This window comes from Sorex araneus, chromosome 5 (genome assembly GCF_027595985.1).
Source record: "Sorex araneus isolate mSorAra2 chromosome 5, mSorAra2.pri, whole genome shotgun sequence".
Taxonomy (NCBI): domain Eukaryota; kingdom Metazoa; phylum Chordata; class Mammalia; order Eulipotyphla; family Soricidae; genus Sorex; species Sorex araneus.
The window spans coordinates 96320850-96348208 of NC_073306.1; the positions used below are offsets into that span (position 1 = coordinate 96320850).

General features: G+C 43.4%; 1 protein-coding gene across 1 annotated transcript in view; it reads right to left on the reverse strand.

Moving 5' to 3' along the window:
* The window catches only part of CAPZA1 (capping actin protein of muscle Z-line subunit alpha 1), a 47169-nt gene that overhangs the window by 15814 nt on the left and 3996 nt on the right, over positions 1 to 27359 (reverse strand). Inside the window, exons 2-4 of the mRNA XM_004616265.2 lie at positions 11336 to 11399; positions 7468 to 7519; positions 706 to 769 (exon numbers count right to left, since the gene is read on the reverse strand). Of these exons, the coding sequence (XP_004616322.1) occupies positions 706 to 769; positions 7468 to 7519; positions 11336 to 11399 (180 nt within the window). The remainder of the gene's footprint in view (positions 1 to 705; positions 770 to 7467; positions 7520 to 11335; positions 11400 to 27359) is intronic.

The following is a 27359-nucleotide window of genomic DNA, read 5'->3' on the forward strand; positions in this document are numbered from 1 at the left end:
AAAACATTTTAAAATTTTATTTTCATAGTTGTTCACAATAATCAATAAATATTTCAACACCAGTCCCACCACCGTTATACTTTTCCACCACCATTATTTCGAATTTTCCCACCACCACTCAAGCCTGCCCCACAGGCAGATGCTAAATAGTTTGTTTTGTACTGCTTGTTATGAATTACTATTATATTTTTATTTTTGGTACAAAAAATACCGCCTTGTCTGCTGCACTATCTCTCTGGTCCCAATTCCATTTTATTTTTTACTGGAACCACACCTGGTTATATGCAGGGGCTAGTCTCAACTCAGTGCTCAGGGAATACAGGTGCCAAGGGTCAAACACAGGGCCCCCCACATGCACTGCTCCAGACCTTTAAGCTATCTCCCCAGTCTTACATTCATTGTTCGTATAAAAGGCAGTTCTCTTTCTGTCAAAGAAGATACTAGCACTGTCAGCACCTGTTCGCTATCTTATCTTTAGATATCTGCTTTGGTTTACAGGATTTCTATTACCATTGAGGCAAAACCTGTTTTTTTTTTTTTCTTTTTGGGTCACATCTGGTGATGCACAGGTGTTACTCCTAGCTCAGGAATTACTCAGGATGCTGGGAATCGAATCAAGGATGGCCGAGTGCAAGGCAGATGCCCTACCCGCTGTGCTATCGCTCCAGCCCAAGGCATAGCCTATTTAATAAGAATAATTATTACCTGATCTTCATATCCTTCTATCTTCACAGGCGTGAACTGATCCATGTTATATTGGGCAAATGCACTGTTTTTTTAAAAGTTAAAAGGAAGAGAAAATAATTATGCATAAATAAGCACAGGAAAATAGTTCCATATCAATAAGCAAAGAAACATTCAAATAATAGTGGAAGAATGTGAAAACACTCCCTGGTGCTTCACCCTGCTCTCTGCAGACAACTAGGGTTATCAGAATACTTTCTAGCTTTCTGAAGAAACTCTTCTCCAGAGATTTCAGATGTGCTCTATGATTTGTAATTTTCCCTCCAGTATAAAACTCCAACAGCACTTTCATTTAGATAATTCCCAACACTTAAGCAATCTGATTATTGTGGACTGCCTACAGTTTTAGTGATTTAAGAAGAACCATTTAGTTCAGGAGGCTGCAACTGAAGCACAAGTTGGGAAAAGTTTTTTTTCTTATGCTGGGCTCTTGAGATAGGGCAGCATCCAGACTCCCATTTTTTAGCAGGGGGCTTCCTGGCCCCAAGTGGTGGTGGTGGCTCCTCCCAGACTTGGGTTGGAATCCAGATCTTCCCCATGCAAAGCAGGCACTCAGCATATAGACCTATCTCTCTAGTCTTAGGGTACACTAAATTCAAATGTGAAGTTTTGGTAAAGGTCGAGAATGAGCTGAGAGCTAGCTAAGCAAGTCCAAAGTCTCAGAGTAGAGTTTAAGGTATACAATTTAATTTTCAAAAAGAGACAGAAAGGGGCAGGAAAGATAGTTAACAGGGTTAACAGGGTTAAGATGCTTGTATGAAGCTGATCAGGTGTGATCCTTGTAACTTGATGGTCCTGTGAGTGCCATCAGGTGTGGCCTGATGGTGTGGGAGGGAAAGACATGACTAACAAAATACGTGGATAAAATGAAAACTACCATTTATCCAGAACTAGTTTATAAAACTGTATTTTCTTTCATCTTCTTTTTCTGGGTGGAGGCAGTCACACCTGGGCTTTTTTTCTTGGCTCTATTCTAAGGTTCTATGCCCATGTGCAAGGTAAGTGCCCTACCTGCTAGACTAACTTCCGCCCCAACAACAGCCTTAACACACACTATCTCTTTGGCCCGAGAAATCCCTCAACCCCTGCAAGGGTTTTTGGGTCATACTGGCTGTACTCGGGGAGAGTACTGGCTCTGTGTCAGGGATCACTTCTAGTGGAAGCTAGAGCCTTACCTGCTGTACTTATCTTTGTGCCCCCAAGACCACTATTTTTAAGCAGAGTATTAAACTTGTCCTAGAGCTCTCAAAAGAAACCAAGTAAGAAATGAAGTAAAAAATATTTAAAATTCTCTGAATGTTTATAATTAATTCTCTAACTTTTTGTTACTGTGGCCATTTGTCTTGTTTTTGGGCCATACCTGGCTCAGGTATTACTCTTGGCTCTGCACTCAGGAATTATTCGGTGGTGCTCAGGGTACTATATAGGATGCCAGGATCGAACCCCAGTAAGGCAGGATAAGCACCTTACCCACTATACTACTGCTCTGGCTTTGTGCTGATTTTTTTTTTTCCTTTTTGGGTCACACCTGGCGATGCACAAAGATTACTCCTGGCTCTGCACTCAGGAATTACCCCTGGCAGTGCTCAGGGAACCATATGGGATGTTGGGAATTGAACCAGGGTCAGACGCATGCAAGGCAAGTGCCCTACGCGCTATGCTATTGCTCCAGCCCTTCTGTATTGATTTTTAATAAAGGATTTCCTTCTAAAACGTTGAAGAGATAGTACCTGGGTAAGGCGCTTGCCCTGCACACAGTTGACCTGGGTTCTATTTCTGGCACCCCATATGGTCCCTCCAAGCACTGCCAGGAGTAATTCCTGAGCGCAGAGCCAAGAATAACTCCTGAGCAGTGCTGGATGTGGCCCCCAAAACAAAAACCCAAAACTCAAAACAAAAACTATTTCCTCCAGGGCTGGAGTGATAGTAGAGTGGGTAGGGCATTTTCCAGGTGTGGTGGAGCTGGGTTTGATCCCTGGCACCCAGAGTTTACCAGGAGTGATCACTAAGTGCAGAGCCAAGAATAATCCCTGAACATAGCTTGTGTGACCCAAAACAACACCCCCCGCCCAGCAAAACCAAACAACATTCTCCAGTTAACAATGAGTTTCAAACATACTGGCTTTTTAAAAAGATCATAATTCAATGTCCATGGATAATAAACAATGTTTTCCTAAAGCTTAAGGTATAGGAAGTAAATTGAGCATTGTGTTTCTGCGCCCCATGTTGATGCTCAGAAACAGCCGGGGCAGCTGACTGAGCTCTGCACTCAGGGAACATTCCTGGCAGGGCTTGGGGAAACATAGGATGGTGGGGGAAGAACCCAGGCTGGCCAGTCATGTAAGACTAGTGCCCTATCCACTGTACTATCACTCATTCTCTTTTTTTGAATCATTGTGAGATAGAACACCACAAAATTGTTCACGATTGCGTTTCAGTCACACAATGTTCTAACACCCATCCCTCCACTAGTGTAATTTCCCAGCACCAGTGTCCCTAGTTTCCCTCCCAACCCTTCAAGCACCCCCCCCCCCCAATTAATCAGTTTTTTTTTGTTGTTGTTGTTGCTTTCTGGGTCACACCTGGCGTTGCACAGGGTCACTCCTGCCTCATGCACTCAGGATTACTCCTGGCAGTGTTCAGGGGACCATATGGGATGCTGGGAATCGAAACCAGGTTGGCCACATGCAAGGCAAACGCCCTCCTCTGTGCTACTGCTCCAGCCCCCCATTGTTTCACACTTTTAGCACTATAGCACTGTCATCCCGTTACTCATCGATTTGCTCGAGCAGGCACCAGTAACGTCTCCACTGTGAGACTTGTTACTGTTTTTGACACATTTAATATGCCACGAGTAGCTAGCCAGGATCTGCTGTGCGGGCGGGATACTCTTGGTAGCTTGCTGAGTTCTCTGAGAGGGACAGAGGAATTGAACCCGGGTTGGCTGTGTGCAAGGCAAATGCCCTACCTGCTGTGCTATCGCTCCAGTCCCATACTTTTAGAAAACTTAAATTTTTATTTTTTTTAGTTTGAGGGTCACACTAGATGACCTAGTTTTGGGGTTGCTTCCAGCTGTGCTGAAGAGCCCCTGTGATGTCAGGGAATTGAACCAGAGTCAGAGCCTTAATCCCTGTACTTCTCCAGTCTCTCTCACTATCAGTGAATAGGTTTAAACCTTGAGGGCATATCCCAAATCTGACAACTTCCCACTACAACCTCTCGGGTTCACACCACTTATCCTGGACACACTCTAAAAGGTATCTTACTTTCTTTTTTTGTTGTTTGTTTCTGGGTCACACCTTTGATGCTTAGGGATTACTCCTGGCTCTACACTCAGGAATTATTCCTGGTGGTGCTCAGGGAACCATATGGGATGCTGGGGATTGAACCCGGATCAGCCACACACAAGGCAAACGCCCTACCACTATACTACTGCTTTAGCCCTGAGCTGTCTAACTTTCTCACTGACCCCTGGCAAAGCAGGCAGTGACTTTTAAAATAATGTCTCATGAAATCATTCTCTGTTCAAAAGATAATTAATTTCTTATTTCTCTTTGGTAATCAAAAACACAGATGGAAAAAGGAAAATGGCTAAATCCTAAACAATTCGGGTCTTCTTCATTTTATAGAAATGGCAACAGTAACAAGAAGAGTGGATACTAAAATATTTAAAGAATGTCACCAAAGAACTGAATAACCTCCTTATAGAACAAAACAAAATTCTTAAACCCTATGAAAATAAAGTATTTGGCCTTAAGACAATTCTCTGTAAACAAGAAAGTTTATCAAGAATCTGCAGTCTAGGGGCCGGAGCGATAGCACAGCGGGTAGGGCGTTTGCCTTGCACTCGGCCGACCCGGGTTCGATCCCCGGCATCCCATATGGTCCCCCGAGCACCGCCAGGAGTAATTCCCGAGTGCAAAGCCAGGAGTAACCCCTGAGCATCGCTGGGTGTGACCCAAAAAGCAAAAAAAAAAAAAAAAAGAATCTGCAGTCTACAGAGACTGAACACAATGGCCACTCAACACTTTTATTGCAAACCACAACACCTAATTAGAGAGAGAGAACAAAAGAAAATACCCTGCCACAGTGGGGCGGGGGGGGGAGGGGGGGAAGATGGGATGGGGCGGTGGAGGGATGTTGGGTTTATTCGTGGTGGAGAATGGGCACTGGTGAAGGGATGGGTTTTCTAACTTTGTATGAGGGAAACATGAGCACGAAAATGTATAAATCTGTAACTGTACCCTCACTGTGACTCACTAATAAATAAATTAAAAAAAAAAAAAGGGGCCGGAGCGATAGCACAGCGGGTATGGCATTTGCCTTGCACGTGGCCAACCCGGGTTCGATCCCCCGGCATCCCATATGGTCCCCCAAGCACTGCCAGAAGTAATTCTTGAGTGCAAAACCAGGAGTAACCCCTGAGCATCGCTGGGTGTGACCCAAAAAAGAAAAAAAAAAATCTGCAGTCTAGGGGGCTGGAGCAATAGCACAGCGAGTAGAGCGTTTGCCTTGCATGAGGCCGACCTGGGTTCGATTCCCAGCATCCCATATGGTCCCCCAAGCACCGCCAGGAGTAATTCCTGAGTGCATGAGCCAGGCAGGAATAACCCCTGTGCATCACCGGGTATGTCCCAAAAAGAAAAAAAAAAAGAAAAGAATCTGCAGTCTAAATGAATTAGAATATTTACAAATAGACTGCTTTAGTGTCAATACCATTAAAGCAACTGAAGCATCTAAAATACATACCAAATTCTAATATCAATCATAACTGAAAATGGGACAATAGGTGTAGAATGCAATAACCTTTAGAACCAAATTATGTTCTTGACCCCCTTTCAGCAATATCTTGTCAAGAAAAGCACATAGTTCATTTATTTTGGTTAGTTGTGAAGGACAAAACCAAGAATGGGGGATTAGAGAAGACAGCACAGTGGGCAAGGGGCTTGCCTTGCATATGGCTTACGTGGGTTTGATACCCAGATCCCCAAACACTGCCAGGAGTGATCCCTGAGCATAGAGCTAGGAGTAAAAACCCCAAAACTAAGAATGGTAGCACTGTAGTAGCACTGTTGTCCCATTGGTCATCGATTTGCTCGAGCAAGCATCAATAACGTCTCCATTATGAGATTTGTTGTTGCTGTTTTTGGCATATCAAATACGCCACGGGTAGCTTGCCAGGCTCTGCCGTGCAGGCGGGATACTCTTGGTAGCTTGCTGAGCTCTCCGAGAGGGATGAAGGAATCGAACCCGGGTTGGCCGAGTATAAGCCCTACCTGCTGTGCTAAACCAAAAAACTTACTGTTGTGAGATGGTGAGTGCCTTATTATTAGAAGCGTTCAGGATCTACTGACAGAACTCATGTGAGATTCTTTCACTAAGTGGGATGGGTGAGGTGGTGCTTAGGGGAACGTGTGGGATGCAGGGGAATCCAATCCGGGTTGGCTGTGTGCAAGGCAAATGCCCTACCCACTGTACTAGCGGTCTGGCCTCTCTCAAACTGGTTTTAAAAAACTCAACATAAATGAAAGAACTATCAAAGAAAACCTAAAAATCAACATCAAATTCTGCCTTAAAAATATCGGGATAGAAAGAGTACAGTGGGTAAGCAGGGCATTTACACTGCACACAGCTGACCTGGGTTTAGTTTCCACACCACATATGGTTCCCCAAGCTCCACCAGGAGTGATTCCTGAACGCAGATCCAGAAGTAAACCACTAGGTATGGCTCAAAAACTGAAGGGGGAAAAAATAAAAACTAAAAAGTCTGGTAAAAATATCATCACATTAAACCTGAAAGCTTTCTAACTTTCCACATGGTGAATCAATAAAAGAATTAAAAAAAAATCATCACATATGATAACTTTAAACATATGATAACTCTGCAGGTATTACTTTTTCTTTGAAAAGCACTAAAACTGATGCAACCAGGGCTGGAGCGATAGCACAGCAGGTAGGGAGTTTGCCTTGTACGCGGCCGACCCGGGTTCTAATCCCAGCATCCCATATGGTCCCCTGAGCATCGCCAGGGGTAATTCCTGAGTGAAGAGCCAGGAGTAACCCCTGTGCATCGCCAGGTGTGACCCAAATAAAAAAAAAAAACAACAACTGATGCAACCATTTTATTTATTGTTTTTTGGGGACCACACTGTGTTCAGGCCATAAAACCCTGGTTAGCCATGTGCAAGACAGAGTTTTATGCACTGTACTATCTCTTTGCCCCCTAACTGCTTCATTTTGATCTATCTTTTATTTATTTATTTTTGGCTTTTTGGGTCACACCTGGTGATGTTCAAGGATTACTCCTGGCTCTGCACTCAGAAATTACTCCTGGCAGTGCTTGGGGGACCATATGGGATGCTAGGGATTGAACCTGGGTCGGCTGCATGCAAGGCAAATGCCCTACCCGCTGTACTATTGCTCCGGTCCCATTTTTTTTTTTTTTGCTTTTTTTTTGGGTCACACCTGGCAATGCACAGGGGTTACTCCTGGCTCTGCACTCAGGAATCACCCCTGGTGGTGCTCAGGGGACCATATGGGATGCTGGGAATCGATCCCGGGTCGGCCACGTGCAAGGCAAACGCCCTACCCGCTGTGCTATTGCTCCAGCCCCTGCTCCGGTCCCATTTTGATCTATATTCAAACTTAGCTTTCAGGGTACTAATTTACTATTAATGTACCTTTCCAGTTAGAACAGATAAGTGAATTTTGAAAGATACTTACTGCGCTGCCCCTTCCCTGAGGAGATTGTCATTATTAAGTAGTAGCCGGACATCTGAATAAGACAAAAAATGTTAACATGTTAAGATGTTCTGTACAGTGTAAGTTTCATAGGTTTTATTTTTTCATAGGGGTCTGGTCATGCTCAACCTAGCACTGAGAGCTTAATGGTTCAGCTCCCTACTTCCTGTGCTATCGCTCCAGCCCCCATGGCCCTGAAGGTAGGATCCACTGGTAGAGTACCACGGCCATGCCCACAGCAATGCTAGGTGCCAGCAGTTGCTAGCATGTGGTGGAGGGCATCTAGTTGCAAAGATCAAACTCGGGGCCTTGAGCATGCCAGGCATGTGCGCTACTACTTGAGCTATTGCCCCAAACCCAAACCTGAGTATTTTTAGTTTCTGAACCACACCCAGCAGTGCTCAGGGCTTACTTCTGGGACTGTGCTCTGGGATCACTTCTGGAGGGATCAGGGAATCACACGGAATGCTGGAATTAAACCTGGGTTGATTCTGTGCAAAGCCGTGTCTTGTGTGTACAAGGGACTGTACGTGGTTCCTGTGTACTCTCTCTCGCTGCAAAGTTTTAAAATATATATCTCTGTTGAAGCTGTTTTGCATTTGGGGCCACTATCAGCAGTGCTTGGGGCCATTTTGGGCTTTAATCTAGGGCTCTACCATGAAAAGAAATATGATAGCCCTTTAAGTCATCTTCCTAGCCTGTTTGGCCGCCCCTCCTCCAACCCACCCCCAAGTATTTTTATTTAGGAAATATGAGGGAAGAGAAAGAGAGGTAAAGACAGCTCCATAAAATAAAGGCAAATAAATTACATACTCTAAACTGATATGCAGGTTATTCTACAATGGAATGTCTTAATATATTTTTAGAATTTTTGAAATTAGGTATTAGATTTAGATATTAGATATGAAACACAAATAAATGATAATGTTCATGGATTTGCATGTAAGTATTTGTGACACAGTACTCAACAATAAATTCTCAAGGAATTTCATAGCAATTAATTATCATGGTTTGCAGGTGATAACTGAAGCTATATTTATTTATTGGCTTTTTGGGTCATACCTGGTGATGCTCAAGGGATATTGATTGATTGATTGATTGGCTTTTTGGGTCATACCTGGTGATGCTCAAGGATATTTCTGGTCCTGCAGTCAAGAATTACTCCTGGCGATGGCCATACGGGATGCTGGGGATCGAACTCAGGTCGACTGCATACAAGCTACCCACTGTACGTACTATCAGTCTGGCCCTGAAGTATTTTTTTTTGTTTTTGCTTCTTTGGGTCACACCTGGCGATGCACAGGGGTCACTCCTGGCTCTGCACTCAGGAACTACCCCTGGCAGTGCTCAGAGGACCATATGGGATGCTAGGAATCGAACCTGAGTTGGCCGTTGGCCGTATGCAAGGAAAACGCCCTACCCGCTGTGCTATCGCTCCAGCCCCCATGGTCCTGAAGAATTTTTATACCTAGGGAATATTTTAGGGATTAAAGAGAGCTCACTGAGCCCACTGCCCCAAAGCTCAGCCCACTTAGCTTTCTCCAGTTCCTAAAATTTCCCAAAAGCTCAGCTGTTGAGTCAATTTCATAGGAGAAAGCCTGTCTTATCTAGCTAGTAGTATTACTTACTCTCTACAGCAAATGTTTATGTATTATAGTTACCTTTTCTCTGCACCATTATTTTTTTTTTGGGGGGGGGCATACCCAGCTGTGTTTAGGAACCATGTGGGCTTCAGGGGTTGAAGCTGGGTTGGCTGTATGCAAGACAAGGCCTGACTTGCTGTCCTGTCTTTCTGGCCCCTGCATTACTAATTTTACCAGTGAAGATCATTCATTGTTTTGTGTGTGGGACTCTTTTTTTGTTTTGGCACATCTGGCTGTGGTCAGGGCTCATTCCTGCCTCAGGCTCAGGGATCAGTCCTTATAGGGCTTAGCGGGACTACAGCTGCCCAGTGGCCATGGAGACCCCAGGACTGTGAAGACAGTTACTTGAGCCTATGGCAACAGATGCTCAAAGATCTGCATGTGCAGCACGACTGGGACAAGTCACCCACATGGACTGTACACTCGTAGTCTCATGACAAAGCTTATTAGAAAATGAAAGGGTTAAGTAGAGGTTGAAGAAAAGTGCCTACATGCACTAGCGAGCAGGTAGCGGAGGGAGGAAGAGCATTGTTATGGCTAGGAAGCTGCTGGAGCACTGTCCTTGAAGCTCTAAGGTGACACAAGGTTAAAGTACTGCTTACACCCAGAGATGTCTGTGTCTCCCACCAGCTGTTGGCGTTAACAACGCCAATTAATCTGTTACTCTCTGACTACAACAGGTTTCCCCAGCAATATCCCTGTTCCCAGAGAAGTTGGGACTGGGGCTTTTGTTTGGGCCCTGAGACCCCTACAGGGTGCTGGGGATTGAACCCCAGAAGTCTGTGTCCAAGGCAAACGCCCTAGCCACTATACTATCTCTCCAGCCCCTATGTGTGGGGGCCCTAGGCCTGGTACAGATGAGAATCCCACAGTTCCTCTCCACAGGGAAAACCTAATGTAAAACTGAAATTTTAAAATATTTGCTTAACTGAATCAAGATACACCAGGATTATAATTTCACTCAAACTTTAAAATAAATCTATAAATTGAGAAAGTGACTGATGTGAATGAATTGCTTTCTTCACATTTTTGCTCTTGCAGATTGTATTAAGACAGTGTACAGCATGAAAGGAGGTACTGGCTTAACTGTAGTGAAGTATTGTCATGTTAAGTGGTTTCCAAACTACCTGTGACTCAGAATCACTCAGAGGAAGTGGTAAGCACAACTTAGATTGAGTGAATAAGTATGTAGAGGATGATTAATGCTAGAATCTGTATATTTAACAAGCTTACCAGATGAGGTCAGCAGAGTAACAATGGTTCTAGAAAGTGGTATGGCATATACCACATCATATATATTATAAACTTACATGCATCAATATATTATAACACCTCACAAGTAGACACATTAAAGATATTTAGGCTCTAATTTACTGTGAAAGTTATAACAGTGAAGAGAGCATTGTTCCTGGGACCAAAGAGATGGTACAGTCAGCAGAGTGCTTGTCTTGCATGAGGTCTATCAGGGTTCAATCTTCCATGCCCCTGAGCACCTCCAGGAGCAACCCCTGAGCTAGGTATGGCCCTAAGTAAAAAATAAACAAGCAAACAAAAAAACCCCTCAATATTGTTTCTGCATATATTATTATACTATTATAATTCTTTTTTCATAGACAGGTAAAATTTATAGGTTAAATGCATGCTTCTGACTCAAATATAGGCTTGAAATTCACTTAAGAGCTAGGTGAAGTTTATTTTTTTAGGCTTTTTTTTTTTTTTTTTGCTTTTGAGCCACACCCAGTGATGCTCAAGGGTTACTTCTGGCTCTGCACTCAGGAATTACTCCTGGAGGTGCTTGGGGGGACCAAATGGAATGCCAGGGACTGAACCTCAGTGGGCCGTGTATAAGGCAAACACCCTACCCAGTGTACTATCACGCCAGCTCCCTTATTTAGCTTTTTTAGGTCACACCAAGCAATGCCCAGAGATTACTTCTGGCTCTGGACTCAGGAATTACTCCTGGCAGTGCTTGGGGGACCACATGGGATGTCGGATATTGAACCTGGGTGGGCCATGTGCTAGGCAAATGCCCTACTTGCTCTGGTCCCAGGTTAAGTTATTTTAATGTCTTGAAATCTTAACTTCCTTGGTATAACTCTAATATAATTTTAACTTTAGTAAGGATTAAAAGAAACAGTAAATACTCCTTCAGTGCTTATACATAATTAAGGAGGGCTTAAAATAATTAAATACTTATCTTTACTCACCATTGAACACTTCGTTAAATTCTCCTGGGGGTGCATGAGTAATGAATTTTGCAGCTATACGTACCTAAAGGAAAAATAAATACAGTAAGAAAATGATAAAAGAGTAACATGAAGCAATTGCCAAGTTAAAAATTTTTCATCACATTCTTTGAAATAAAATTTCCTACTTAAACCCTCCCCTGTAGGCTAGAGAGAATGCCCAGGGGTTAAGACACTTGCTTTACATGCAGTCAACCCTGGCTCATCAATCCCTGGCTCCCCAAAACCCCAGCACTATGGGGTATAGACCAACCCCTTCCCCTAAATTTAAAACAAACAAGAAATCCTTTTACCATTTAGGAGTCTTCAGATTTTCTTTTCAAAAAACACTTCAAAGCTGACATTATCAATACAGGATAAGGTGACACTATTTTTTTGTTTTTTATTTCTGGGCCACATCTGGCTGCGCTCAGGGCTCAGAGCTCATTCGGGCTTCAGGGGACATATGTGGTGCCAAGCACTGAATCTTGGTTGGCCATGTGCAGAGTGCCTTACCTACTTTACTATCTCTCTGGACCCAGCATTTTCATCTTTTAAGTATTTTTTCCTCACTCCACTTCCCCCTAATAAAATCAGATTTTAGTATTTTAAATTTAAATTATTTTTGAGGGGTTACACCCAGTGGTGCTGAAAGGCCATTCTGGCCTGGATGTTGGGGAACTTCTGGGGGGTGCTCAGGGGACCACATGGTACCAGGGATAGAATCCAGGGCTCCTGCATGAAAAGAATGTGCTGTGGTCTTATGAGCTTTCACTCCATGCCAACTTCTTCATTCTGAAAATCATAGTATAGATGAGGGAGATAACTCAGGTTAGTGCACATGCTTTGTTCACATGCTGCAGGCCTGGGTTTGAGTTCAGGCAGACCATGGTCCCCAGAGCCAGGACCTACCACTGACACCATGCTAGATGTGGTCCCCAAACCACTTAAATAAAGGAAAAGCATGGCATAAGAGATGAGATAAAACCAAGTGTTCAGGGGTGGGAGTGATAGCACAGCAGGTAGGACATTTGCTTTGCACAAGGCTGACCCAGGTTCAATTCCCAGCATTCTATATGGTCCCCAGCTCCGCCAGGAATCATTCCTGAGTGCAGAGCCAGAAGTAATCCCTGGGCATCACTGGGTGTGACCCAAAAAGCATAACAAACAAACAAAAAACCCCCCCAAAAAAACCCACAAAAAGAAACAAACAAAAAACCCCTCCCCAAATACAACAATAAAAAAACCAAGTGTTTAGGCTTTTTATTAGGTTTAATGTCATCTCTCATCAGTAAAATGTGAAATACAAAAAGGTACGAACTTAAAAAAAATGAACAAACTTAATTAAAAGAAAAATAATTTGGGGACTCGAGCAATAGTACAGCAGGTAGGGCATTTGCTTTGCACATGGCCAACCTGGGTTCTATCCCTGGCATCTCATGTAGTCCCCTGAGCACTGCCAGGAGTAATTCCTGAGTGCAGAGCCAGAAACCTTTGTGCATTGTCAGGTGTGACCGCCCCCCACCCCCAGAAAAAAAAAAAGAATTTGGAGCACTTTCTGACAAGGTCTACCTATTTATAACGATACTAGGAAGGTTAAGATAGCCCTAAAATTGGTCTCCTAGTAAAATCCTAATAAGCTATGAGAGAAAAAAGTGTGTTGAAAATTCCCTAATATTTGATGTAATTAAACAAAAAAGATAAAACTTCCTTATGTGCGTGAGACCGAGAGAAATATGGCATGTGTAAAAACAAACTGAACCCAAGGTACTATACAGGCAATCACTACTGAACTCTTTAGGTGCACTGACTGATGTAGCAACATACAACGATGAATCTGAATTGTAATTATTGATTCTGCTGATTTATTAGTTAGATTTGTGATCCTGGCAATATTACAAATCTTTTTTTGCTCATGAGTTTCTTCATTATAACTCAACTATTGGAATAATAGTTCCAATATGGATTTCAAGCTAAGTATATATATTCTGGCAGTACACTTTAATATATATCTGTACCATCATTTGTTGCTGCCATCTTATTTTTTTCTAATTTTTTTTTTTTATTGAATCACCATGTGGAAAGTTACAAAGCTTTCAGGTTTACATCTCAGTTTTACAATGTTCGAACACCCATCCCTTCACCAGTGCACATATTAGTCCACCACCAAGAATCACAGTATACCTTCCCCCCACCCCGCCTGTGTAACTGATAAATTTCACTTTACTTTGATTACATTCAATATTTCAACAAAAAACTATTATTGTTTGGAGTTTCTCCCCCCAAAGTCAGACCTGCTGAAAAGGAAGCATTTGATAATTTGTTTTCCATTGCTGAGAATGAAGAGATAGGAGGTCGAGCAGCCGCAAAAGAGGATGCACGGTTTTGGATTTCTGTATTTTAGTAACTAAGTCCAGAGAAATTTCTGCCAGAAATTGCATCATTGCAAGCTTGTACCTCTCTGCTACTTTATATTCCACATATGAGTGCAATCTTTCTATATCTGTCTCTCTTTTTCTGACTCATTTCACTTAGCATGATACTTTCCATGCTGATCCACTTATATGCAAAGTCCATGACCTCATTTTTTCTAACAGCTGCATAGTATTCCATTGTATAGATGTACCAAAGTTTCCTCAACCAGTCATCTGTTAAAGGGCACTCGGGTTTTTTTCCAGATTCTGGCTATTGTAAATAGTGCTGCGATGAACATTAAGTGCAGATGTCATTTTGACTATACTTTTTTGCTTCTCTGGGATATATTCCCAGCAGCGGTATTGCTGGGTCAAATGGGAGCTCAATTTCTAATTGTTTTATTGCTCCATTTCTTTGAAGAATATCAAGGGTATCCTTATAGGGATCACATTGAATTTGTACAATGCTTTGGGGAGTATTGCCATTTTGACAATATTAATTCTTCCAATCCATGAGCAGGGGCTATCTTTCCATTTCCTCATGTCCTCCTTTATTTCCTGAAGTAGCGTTTTGTAGTTTTCATTATACAAGTCCTTTACCTCCTTAGTTAATCTGATTCCGAGGTACTTGATTTTTTGAGGCACAATTGTGAACAGGATTGCTTTTATCATGTTGTTTTCTTCTCTCTTATTATTTGCATATAGGAAAGCCATGGACTTTTGGGTACTGATTTTATAGCCTGCAACTTTACTATACGAGTCTATTGTTTCTAGGAGTTTCTTGGTAGAGGTTTTAGGGTTCTCTAAGTATAGTATCATAACCATCTTATTTAAACGTTAGTAAACTACTCTGAACAACAAACCTATAATTTTAGTCTATATTGGTAGCAAGTTGGCCAAATGACTACAGTCTATCCCACTTTCTCTTAAGATAACTTTCCATGATACTTACAAAATTTTTATTATTATTATTTTTTGGCTTTTTGGGTCACACTTGGCAATGTACAGAGGTTACTCCTGGGGGTGCTTGGCGGGCCATCTGGGAGCTGAGAATCAAACCTGGGTTGGCCACGTGTAAGGCAAATGCCCTACCCACTGTGCTATCGCTCCAGTCTCCAATACTTACAAAATTTTGAAACTCCCCCTTGTGAAGTAAATATATATATATAAATATATAAATATATTTAAAAGTATATTCCTATATGGGCTGAAAGATAGTACTTTGGGTAAAGTGCCTAACCTGAGTTCAACCACTAGAACTGCCCTTTGCCAGTGGCCCTGGAGGCCTATCACCAGGGCAAACACCACCTTGTAGGGCCTGAGTAATACTTCATGCTCAGGCCCTGCATTGAGCTGCCAGTCAACTGATTATCATATATGGGGCCCTGAACCTCCAGAGCACCACTTGGCCCCTCCCCTCCACCAAAAAATAAAATCACAAACATATATTCCTAGAGCCCAGGAGGGTCAGTGACCCAGAGTTTAGTGGCTAAAGCCTGCCCTTTGTAGGCAAGATGTGATACATTCAATGCCCAGTGTCGCTCACACACACCAAATGTGATTCCAGAACCTCTCTGCTATCTGCGACTCATGACACAGCAATAGTGGGTGCAATCTCCAGCTCACAGTCAGACATAGGAGTACCGTAACTGAAGTGTGCGACCTCCCGCAAGCACCAAAACTTTAAAGATACTTGAGCACTGTGGCCCAAATGAGTTCCTTTTGGTGAGCATGTGCATGAGCTCCACAGCCATCCCCAACCAAGAACTACAACCAGAGTGTGTGAGAGCACGCGGCAACAAAAGTATGCAACTCCTAACAATTAGTGTGTGAGCAGTAACAAACAGAAGCACGTACAACTCTAGACTACAACAGTGATAAGGGAAACTGTGATAAGGGAAACAGCATAAACATGTATATTCGAATATTATTATTGTTTTTGTTGTTTGGTTTTGCTTTTTTTTTTTTTTTGGGTTTTTGGGTCACACCCGGCAATGCACAGGGGTTACTCCTGGCTCTTCACTCAGGAATTACCCCTGGCGTTGCTCAGGGGACCATATGGGATGCTGGGATTAGAACCCGGGTCGGCCGCGTGCAAGGCAAACGCCTTACCCGCTGTGCTATCGCTCCAGCCCCTGGTTTTGCTTTTTGGGTCACACCCGGTGATGCACAGGGGTCACTCTGCACTCAGAAATTACCCCTGGCGGTGCTGGGGGACCACATGGGATGCTGGGAATCAAACCCGGGTTGGCCTCGTGCAAGGCAAATGCCCTACCCGCTGTGCTATCACTCCAGCCCCCATTATTATTATTTTTTAACGGTGCCAAGAACTGATTCCAAAGACTCAACTGTGAGGCTTAATTTTACCACTGAGTCACATCCCTGGCCCTAAAAATGATTTGTTTTTGGTTACCGGGCTGGTCATATCTGGAGGTATAAAGGGCAGGGAGAGGGCTACTCTGGTTCAGTGTTTGGAGGTTGGTTCCTAGGGGATCATGCAATATCAGGGACTGAACACAGGTGTCCTGCACACACTCCAACCTGCTGAGCAACCTCGCTACTCCCTAAAAACTTTTTTCTATGTCACACCTCGAAATACTCAATACTTCTGGCTCTGTGCTCAGGGATCACTGATCCTGATAGGCTTGAGGGATCATATGGGGGTCAAAGGACTGAACCAATTCAGCCAATGCCATACTCACCATACTGTTGTTCTCCCCCCCCCATTTTTTTCTTCATAAAAAATAGATACAAATCAACATTCACATCCAAAAAATATTCTTTTCTTCGTTTTTTGGGCGACACCTGGAGGTGCTCGCTCAGGGCTTACTTCTGTTTGCGGCCTGGAAGAGTTTATAGGGTGCTGGAGATGGAATCTGGATGGGCAGCCCACAAGGCAAGTGCCTGCCATACTATTACTGTGGCCCACATTAGTTTTTACATGGAGGAGACAAAGATAAAGGATATTCAATGACATACAAATTTAAAAACTATGGACAGGGATACTGTTCCAGTGGTAGAGCCACAAGTATAACATCTGAGAGGCGCTGACCTGGATAGTACAGAAGTAAGTACATGATTGCACACAGCCATCACAAGGTCAAATTCCTGGCCCCACATATGGTCCCCTGAACACCAGGGATCACTCCTGATCACAAAGGGCCAGGAATGACAATTGAGCATAGCTGCGGATGTACCCCTGGGGCCCCGCAAGAAAAACTAAAACCAAAAACCAACAACAGGGGCTGGAGCAACAGCACAGCAGGTAGGGCGTTTGCCTTGCATGCGGCCGACCCAGGTTAGATTCCCAGCATCCCATATGGTCCCCCAGCACTGCCAGGAGTAATTCCTGAGTGCAGAGCCAGGAGTAACCCCTATGCACTGCTGGGTGTTACCCAAAAAGCAAAAAACAAACAAACAAACAAAAATCAACAAAAAAACCCAACAACGAGATATGTGAAGCCCTAAATTCAATCCCAATAAGTACTGCGAGGTGAAGCATTGGTGTCCCCGTGCACCACCAGCTTTAAAGGACTACCCCCACTTAGTTAATTTCACATTGTTTTAGAAGCTAGTATTTGTATTTCATGTAAATTTCAGATTCATGAAATATTCTTCTGATTTATCTCCAACCATTAAAAAACATTAGCTTGTAGGCTAGGAAAAACAAGCAGTAGACAAAATTTGCCAACCTGAGCATAAAGCTTAGGAACTGGTTATGTTGGTTCACTGCTTAATACTTAGGTCTGAGACTTGGCACCTGCTGGGAATGTAAATGAATGAACACTATTTTATTGTTTATAAAACTCTTTTATAACTTGCTTCTCTCCTGATCTTAAAACAGCTTGATGAAAGTAGGCAAGGAAAATCAAAACAACAATGAGATATCGTCTCACACCACAGACTGATACACATAAAAAGAACAAGAACAACCAGTGCTGGCACAGATTTGGGGAGAAAGGGACTCTCATTCATCGTTGGTGGGAATGCAGCCTTTTTGGAAAACAGTATGGGCATTCCTTAAAAAACTAGAAACTGAGCTTCCATATGACCCAGAAATACCATTTCTGGAAATATATCCCAGAAGTGCAAAAAAAGCACAGTAGAAATGACTTCTGTACCTGTATGTTCATTGCAGCACTGTTCACAATAGCCAAAATTTGGAAACAACCCGAGTGCCCGAGAAGAGATGACTGGTTTAAGAAACTTTGGTACATTCTACACAGTGGAATATTATGCAGCTGCTAGGGAAGGTGAAGTTATGAAATTTGCTTATAAGTGGGTGCTTATGGACAGTATCATGCTAAGTGAAATGAGTCAGGAAGAGAGGGACAGACACAGAATGACTGCACTCATTTGTGGAATATAAAATATGAGATTGACACCCAAGGACGGTAGCCACAGGGCCAGAATATTGCTCCATGGTTGGTAGCCTGCTTCACGAGCTGGGGGAGAAGGCAGCTGGAATAGAGAAGGGATCACTAAGTCAATGATGGTTGGAGGAATCGCTCAGGATGGAAGATGTGTGCTGAAAGTAGATAAAGGACCAAATGTGATAGCCTCTCAGAATCTGCATTGCAAACCATAATGCCCAAAAGTAGAGAAGAGTATGGGGAAATTGTCTGCTATAGAAGCTGGGGGAGGGGTGGGATTGGTGTGTGTGTGGGGTGAGATGGGATACTGGGGATATTGGTGGTAGAGGGTGTGCTTTGGTGGAGGATGGGTGCTTGATCATTATATAACAAACTTAAACATGAAAGCTTGTAGCTGTGTCTCATGATGATTCAATAAAAAAAAGTAGGCAAGGAAGAGAAGGAAGAGACAATTATGTTTTCCCCATCATAAGTGATGGCATAAGTTGATAGTAAAAATGTTCTGCACTAGGTCGTATATTCATTAAGGAGCACCAACTAGGCAATTACACTATGCAATCATATCCAGTGTTAAAATTCAGGAAAATTATATCCCGGAAGGTGTTACATGGATTTGGCTTTGCCCTTACAAAATATCTTAATTAAACTAGGAATTAAGTTAAAAGCTTTGCTTGTGACAGCTGCAATCAACACAAAGATGGATATAATAAATAAAATGATAATAACTCTAAAAGTACCCCAGGTCAGTGGCAAGCAAAGCAAATACTTTGTCTACCACACTATCACTGCTGACCACCCAAACTATTTTTCCAACAATAGAAAAGAGAGATGATGCCTGAAGCAACAGTGATTAAAAAATAGGGTTAGGGAAGAAAGGAGAGGGCAGGTACATCTCAGAGAGGGACAGAGTCTCACTGATACAGTGGTTTTATTTTGTTTTTATTGGTTTTGCTTTGGGGCAAAACCTGCCAGTGCTCAGGGCTTATTCCTGGCTGAGTTGAGAGATCACTCCTGGGGGCTTGGGAGGCTAGATGGGCTGCCAGGTCTGCAATATGCAAGGCAAATCCCCCACCTGCTGTACTATCGCTCTGGCCTGGGTGTTATTTATTTTAGTCTCCCAAGGGAAACTGGGAGTCACTTCCAGCAATACCTGGCCTGGTTGTGCTGCCGGTAACTAGGGCCTCCCTATATAGCCTCACACTCTTGCCCAATAGGTAGAATGTATGCCTTGTATGTGGCTGACCTGCTTCATTCCCTGGCATCCCACACGTCCACTGTGCACTGCCAGGAGTTATTCCTGAGTGCAGAGGCAGGAGTAACCCCCTGAGTATCATTGTGGCCCAAAAACCAAACCGAACCAAAAAAAGTACAAAACTTAACTGCTGAATAAAACTGTATCCACTACTGGATGCCTATTCCATAATGTAAATTTCACTGTACACAGCATTTGTCAGACGCTATCTGCAGTAAAAGGTATATAACTCCAGTAAATTTTAAAGAATTCAAGTTTTACATAAAATTCTATACCATATATTTAAATATTTCAATATGCTTATTCATGGAATCTATTGTATCTTTTCTAAACAGTGGGAATCAAACATCTTTAAGTACCAATGAAAGACTTTTCCCCTAAATTTGTTTCCTTTTGATAATTAAATATTTATCAGTCTCTTCCTATTCTCATGTCTCCAAGAAAGAGAAATAAAGAACATTTTTAGATTCATAGCAAACCTGAGGGTAAGGTAGACTTCTTTCCAGAGTAATAAGACAGTGGGCAGGGCATTTGCCTTTGCACACAGCTGACACAGTTTCAGCCCAGCATCCCATATGGTTTCCCTGTGCCCTCCAGAAGTGATTCCCGAGCACAAAGCCAGGAGTAAGCCCTGAGCACCACCAGGTATGGCCCAACCTGCTCCCCTCCACCCCAAAGACATTTTCTGCCCCACTACAGTACTTGAGAATACAAGTCAGAAAAAAAACAGCTAACCTTAAGTGATAAGAAGAATTTAGACAGGCAATATAGATAGGCACAAACTTTATGTTTTCCTTCTTGAGGAGGCACAAACTGTAGTGAGTTCCCTCTATTCCACTCCTGCCCACATGCAGTTTCCACTTTATTAACATTCTAGCCAGCACATACACTTACTATAAACTATGAACTTACACCGATACAGTATTATCACCAAAAGTACAGTTTACATGAAGAGTTCATTCTCAATATTATACATTTTATATATGTGGACAAAATAATGACACATACTCACTATTAAAATGCCAGAATATGGGCCCAAGCAATAGTATAGCGGGTAAGGTGTTTGCCTTGCACGTGGCCAACCCGGGTTCAATCCCCAGCATCCCACTGGTCCCCCACGCACCTCCAGGAGTAGTTACTGAATGCAGAGCCAGGAGTAGCCCCTGAAAATCAATGGGTGTGATCCAAAAAGAAAAAAATAAAATAAACGGGGAATAAAATGCCAGAATATATCATAGCATAAAGATATATCTTAAATTAGGATCAACATAATTTTTAAAAGATGGTAATACTTCCAAGTAACTTGCTTTTCTTACTCCTGGCTCTGTGCTCAGGGACCCATCATACATGGTGTCAGGCTAATACCCAGGTGGGCTGCTGCAAGGCAAATGCCCTACTTGTGGTACTATGCTCCAGTCCTCAGGATAGTACTTGTGGCACCAAGCAAAAGGCCCCTATTAGAAAACAATAATGAAAATAATAATAAGCAATCCAAACAGGCAAAAATATCAATGTCTGGGAAGGTAGCTCAAAGGGCTTAAGCAAATGTTTTGAATGCAACAGCCCCAGGTTTGATTCCCAACAGAACCAGGAGAGCTGAGCACCACCAAGTATGACCCCCAAAACATAAACAGTTAAGTACTGAATGAAGATTAAGGCACAAGGAATGTACGCAGATTACACAAAATGTGGGGGGTGGGAGGGCTTGAGCCACGTTTCTTTTGCTCAAGGGAGTGATCCCTAGCAGTGCTTAGGGGCCCATATGTGCTTCGGAGGATCAAACCAGGGTTGGTCACATACAAGGAAAGCACTTATCTTCTGTGCTATCTTGCCAGCCCTAGACATTATTAAACTGAAAGTCTTTCTTTTTTGTTTATAGATAGAGAAAGCAGAAAACATAAAAGAAACCTGTGGTTTTGAGGGAACTGAATGGTTGGAAAATATTGATAGAAAATAACTTATTTCTGCTCTTTCCTACCATTTAAAGTATGCAATTATAGTTTATATATATCTCTAAAATACATATGCTTAGGGGAACAATGAAGTGCCAGAGATTAAAGCCAGACATTCAGAATGCTTAGCATGAAGATCAGTTCTCTGAGCTAGTTCCCTGGCCTTAAAATGCTTTGTTTTCATTTCTGTGTCAGGACCTTTTTACTCTTGGCTCTTCATACAGAGATCACTCATGGCAGGTTGGGGGTAGGTGTGGGTGGGAGGGGTGGATGGATAACCGGGGAATGACCATATATAGTGCTGGGAACTGAACTGGACCCAACCACGTACAAGGTTTACCTTGCCCACTGGCTCCCTTACATAATTTTTAAAAAAAAGTTATAGAGAGCCAGAGATGTGGGTCACATATATGCATGAGACTAGGTTCAATTCATGGTATTGGAAAAAAGTACCGTTAAAAACAAACAAGCAAACAAAGCTAATGAAGTGCTGGAGAGAGTATAGGAGTTAAGGAACTTGCCTTGCATGTGGTTGATCCCTGGCACTACATATGGTCCCTCAGTAGCATCAGGGGTCCCTCTGATCATAGAAACAATTCCAGAGCACAGTTGGGTGGGACCCATCACTCTGACCCTCAGAAACAAAATAATAAAGGAGGCCAGGATATTGCTAAGTAGTAGAATGCTTATCTGATGCATTTGAGCTCCAGCATCATGTCCCACATCTGAGTACAAATCCCCAGCACTGCTGTGAGACCCCAGTACCACCACCAAGTGTGTGACCCACAGACATTCAAATAACGAAAAGCAAGGAAAGGGATGGGAGCAAGTGGAGAACGTAAGTAAAAATAATGATTGTTTAAAAAAATCCTCATTAGCAGAATGGAGGAACAGAATCTCAGGACAGGATTTACATTAGAATACCACTTGTATCACTTGTCATCCCGTTGATCCTCGATTTGCTCAAACAGGTGCCAGGAACATCTCCATTTGTCCCTGTCGCATGCTAGTGTAGCCCAATGATGTCTGCTCACTCCAGGAACAGGAAGAGCCTTAAATTGTTATTCAGGATTCTGAGGAAGAAGTCTGACCATCTCGTTGGTGGGCTCCCCGCCCCAGGGATCAAACCCAGATGACCCACCCTACGGGAGCCAGATAAATACATAAATACCTCACGGGCAGACCTCCACTACCTCCACTACCCAGCCACCACCACACTCTAGGATGCTTTCCGGACTCAGTACATCAAGATCCTCCGCAAGCTGTATTACAGATTCACCACCAGAATCTCACCATTCTACAAGGAAGTGATCACTGACATAAAGAGAGGGGTTCAGCAGGGTGATAACATTTCACCGAAACTCTTCAGTGCCACTCTCGAGAACAACACGCGACGCCTGGAATGGGAAGGACTGGGAGTGAAGATAGACAGTCGGCAACTATACCACCTCCACTTCGATGATGACATTGTTCTAATAACACCAAACATTAGCCAAGTAGCACTAATGCTGGCCGACTTCGACCTCAAATGTGGAAAGGTCGGACTACAGCTGAATCCCAGCAAAATGATGTTTATGAAAAACAAACTAGTCCCTGACGGTGCATTTGCTCTCAACGGAACCAACATCTCTGAACGTAGCAGCTATGTGTACCTGGGTCGAGAACTCAACATGAGGAACGACTTGGCGCCAGAACTTCGCAGGAGGAAGAGAGCAGCGTGGAACGCCTTCAAGAGCGTCAAAGAAATGGTTAAGAGGATGAAGAACCTCCAGCTCCAGGCACATCTTTTCAACTCCACCGTTCTTCCTGCACTTACATACGCCTCAGACACCTGGGCACTATGCAAACTGGATGAGAACGCTATTCAGGTATCCCAAAGAGGAATCGAAAGAGCTATGCTACGAGTATCACATTTCACTCAAGTGAGAGAAGGAATCCGGAGTTCTGACCTCCGTTGATGGTCAAGAATCAGGGACGCGGGGCCGGAGCGATAGCACAGCGGGTAGGGCGTTTGCCTTGCACACGGCCGACCCGGGTTCGATCCCCGGCATCCCATATGGTCCCCCAAGCACCTCCAGGAGTAATTCCTGAGTGCAAAGCCAGGAGTAACCCCTGAGCATCGCTGGGTGTGACCCAAAAAGCAAAAAAAAAAAAAAAAAAAATCAGGGACACTGTCTCATTTGCCAAGGTGTTGAAAATCAGATGGGCCAGACACATAATGCAATTCAGAGATGACCCCTGGACTAGAGCTGTTACCAATTGGATTCCACAGGACATCAAAAGACCGAGTGGCCGCCCACCTACTAGATGGTCAGACTTACATTAGAGTACTAAGTGAATATAAAAAGAGAGGGTAAAGGGGCTGGAGTGATAGCACAGCGGGTAGGGCGTTTGCCTTGCACGCGGCCGACCCGGGTTCTAATCCCAGCATCCCGTATGGTCTCCTGAGCACCGCCAGGAGTAATTCCTGAGTGCATGAGCCAGGCATGACCCCTGTGCCCCCTGTGCATTGCCGGGTGTGACCCAAAAAGCAAAAAAAAAAAAAAAAAAAAAGAGAGAGGGTAAAGAGGAATAAGATACTTTCAGCCCCTAAGAGATTAAAAGAGAAATACAGTATGAAAAGAAACAGCCTGGAAGGAGAGTCTGATAAAAAAAGAAAATAAGAGCACATTAAAATTAATCACCTTTGGGACTGGAGTGATAGCACAGCGGGTAGGGCCTTTGCCTTGCACTCGGCTGACCCGGGTTTGAATCCCAGCATCCCATATGGTCCCCTGAGCACTGCCAGGGGTGGTTCCTGAGTGCACAGCCAGGAGTAATCCCTGTGCATAGCCAGGTGCGACCCAAAAAGCAAAAAAAAAAAAAAAAAAAAAAAATCACCTTTTTAGAAGTCCTCAAAATCACGACTAATTTCCTCTACCCATAGATTTTCTTTTCAGAAGCTGATCCATAAGGTTTTTTTTTCCCGTAGCAGGAAGTAATAAGTTTGTGCACTGGACTGGAGTGATAGCACAGTGGGTAGGGCGTTTGCTTTGCACGTGGCCCACCCAGGTTAGATTCCTTCGTCCCTCTCTGAGAGCCCTGAGAGTAAAAGCAGAGCCTGGCAAGCTACCTGTGGTGGATTCAATATGCCAAAAACAGTAACAAGTCTCACAATGGAGACATTACTGGTGCCCACATGAGCAAATCGATGTACAATAGGACGACAGTGCTATAGTGCTACTAAGAAACTGTCTTCAGGGTGGTGTGGTGGTGGAATGTTCCCTAGTAGAGAGGCACAGCAGAGCACCAGTAATGGAGCAGATGCTCCAACGCAATGAATGCCCAAAGAGGTACTCGGAGTAAGGACAAATTCCTGAATATAAGAAATACTTAAAGATTCCCTGTGAATAATTGAGGGTATGTATGAAGGAAGTAAGAGCTAGGGAAAATGAGAATGAATGAAATTGTACGTCTATTTTTTCCAAACCAACAGGCCATTCCAACACTATGTACCTTGGTACTATGGTTGACACTAGTGTTTTGCTTTTTTTTTTTTGGGAGGGGGGGGCACACCTGTTGTTCAGGGTTTGCTCTTGGCATTGTATTCAGGGATCAATCCTGATGATGGATTCGGGATCATATGGGGTCTGTGAAATCACTCTACCACACCCAGCACTAGTTTAAAAGATATGTTTTCAGTTTTTTTTTCTTTTTTTGGGGGGGGGTCACACCTAGCAATGTTCAGGGTTACTCCTGGCTCTGCACTCAGGAATCACCCCTGGCGGTGCTCAGGGGACCATATGGGATGCTGGGAATCGAACCTGGGTCGGTTGCATGCAAGGCAAACTCCCTACCCACTGTGCTATTTCTCCAGCCCGTTTTCAGTTCTTAAGGAATTCAGTTTTGTTATTAAGTGTGCAAAAACAGATAAAGATAGAAACTGCTGAAACATTATAATGTTTTCATTTGGGGGGGATGGGGTGTTTGGGCCACACCAGCTGTACTCAGGGCTTACACTTGTGGCTGTTCCCAGGGGACCAGGTGTGATGCCAAGGTCAGCTGCAAGCAGGGCAAGAGCCTTACATGTTGTACTATCTTCTATGGGCTCCTCCTCCTGCACCAAGGTTTCTTATTGATTGACTGATTGCTTTTTGGGTCACACCCGGCGATGCATAGGGATTATTCCTGGCTCATGCACTCAGGAATTACTCCTGGCGGTGCTCGGATGACCATATGGGTTGCTGGGAATTGAACCCGGGTCAGCTGCATGCAAAAGTTTTCATTTTTAAAGTAGAGATTTCGAAACTAGTATTTGAAGCAGCTCTTTAAACTTTGTTGGGTTGGGTTGGTGATGTGGCTGAGTAGTAGAACTCAGCCCTTTCTATTAGGTTAGTTTACTCTAAGTCCACATATCTCCCTCCCTGCTTTAAAAGAAAATTGAAACCGTAGAGGTTAAATGATTTTCCTCCTAAAATCATACTGGCTAAAGGCATAGCAGGGAAAGATGAAATCTCCTGACACACAATTCTTTTCTTTTCCTTTTTATCACAATACTTCATTCATAATTCATTAAGTGGATGCATTTTGTTCTTTTTTCATTCATGGTCACATGGAAAAAACGGTGTCCTAAAATAAGGTTTCTGAATCAGATAAACCCAGTCTGAATTTTTCAACAAATTAGCTTTACTGAGTCTTAATAAAATAGCCATATGTTCCATCACCTCAATGGTGTTCCATCACTTGAGGCTCTTTCTGTTCCTGGAGCGAGCAGGTATCATTGGGCTACACTAGCTCGCGACAGGGACAAATGGAGGTTACTGGCGCCCGCTCGAGCAAATCGGAGATCAACGGGACTACAAGTGATACAAGTGATGTTCCATCACAAGTAAAAATAAACCAACATTCTTTTCCTTTTTTTGAGTTATACCTGGAGGTGCTCAGAGGAATTCTTTCAGCTTGTTGGTGAGGTCATGGAGAGGATTCTGTTTCTGTCATGCCCAGGGAGCCATAAGGTGCCAATGACTGAACCTGAGCCTCCACAATGCGTGTGCACTAGCCTTTTGAAAGCCTCCACTCTTCCCTTTTTAAATAGTTTCATTCGAGGAGAGAAAACAATTTGACTACAGAATGGAGAGTGCCTGAATTTACTACACTCTTAACTAAAGATTGTACATCTACTTTTTTTTTTTGCTTTTTGGGTCACACCTGGCGATGCACAGGGGTTGCTCCTGGCTTGGCACTGAGGAATCACTCCTGGCGGTGCTCAGGGGACCATACAGGATGCTGGGAATCGAATCCGGGTCAGCCACGTACAAGGTAAACGCCCTACCCCGCTGTGCTATCGCTCCAGCCCCTACATCTACATTTTTATCTGCTACTTTACTTCCAGTTCAAGGGTTTTCTTAGAGATTACAAAACAAAACAAAAACCAAAAACAGGAAAATAGAAGAATGACAATATTCACACTAATAAGTACCTTGTTAGAAAATACCCATGGCAAATAAGCTTTGGCGGTTGCTTCACCCTTCTCATGGTAAATGTTCATCCAGTAAATTCAGAAGGTTTATGAATAAGGAAATTAATTTAAAAGTATTTTTTTTTTTTTTTTTTTTGCTTTTTTGGGTCACACCCAGCGATGCTCAGGGGTTACTCCTGGCTTTGCACTCAGGAATTACTCCTGGCAGTGCTTGGAGGACCATATGGGATGCCGGGGATCGAACCCGGGTCGGCCGCGTGCAAGGCAAACGCCCTACCCGCTGTGCTATCGCTCCGGCCCCAAAAGTATATTTTTCATAGACTCTCAGAGTCCACAAATTTCTGTGTCTATTGACAATACCTGCCACATCTTTCCTAAATCATGCAAACCTGTTTCTCAAGAAGTGTCTTGGACTAAAGAGGCAGTACAGTGGGTAAGGTGCTTACTGTGTATGCAGCCAACTTGGGTTTGATCCCAGATGCTGCATATGATTCCTTGAGTACCACCAAAGTGATCCCCGAGCACAGAGTAAGTAGTAAGCCCCAAGAAGCTGGGTG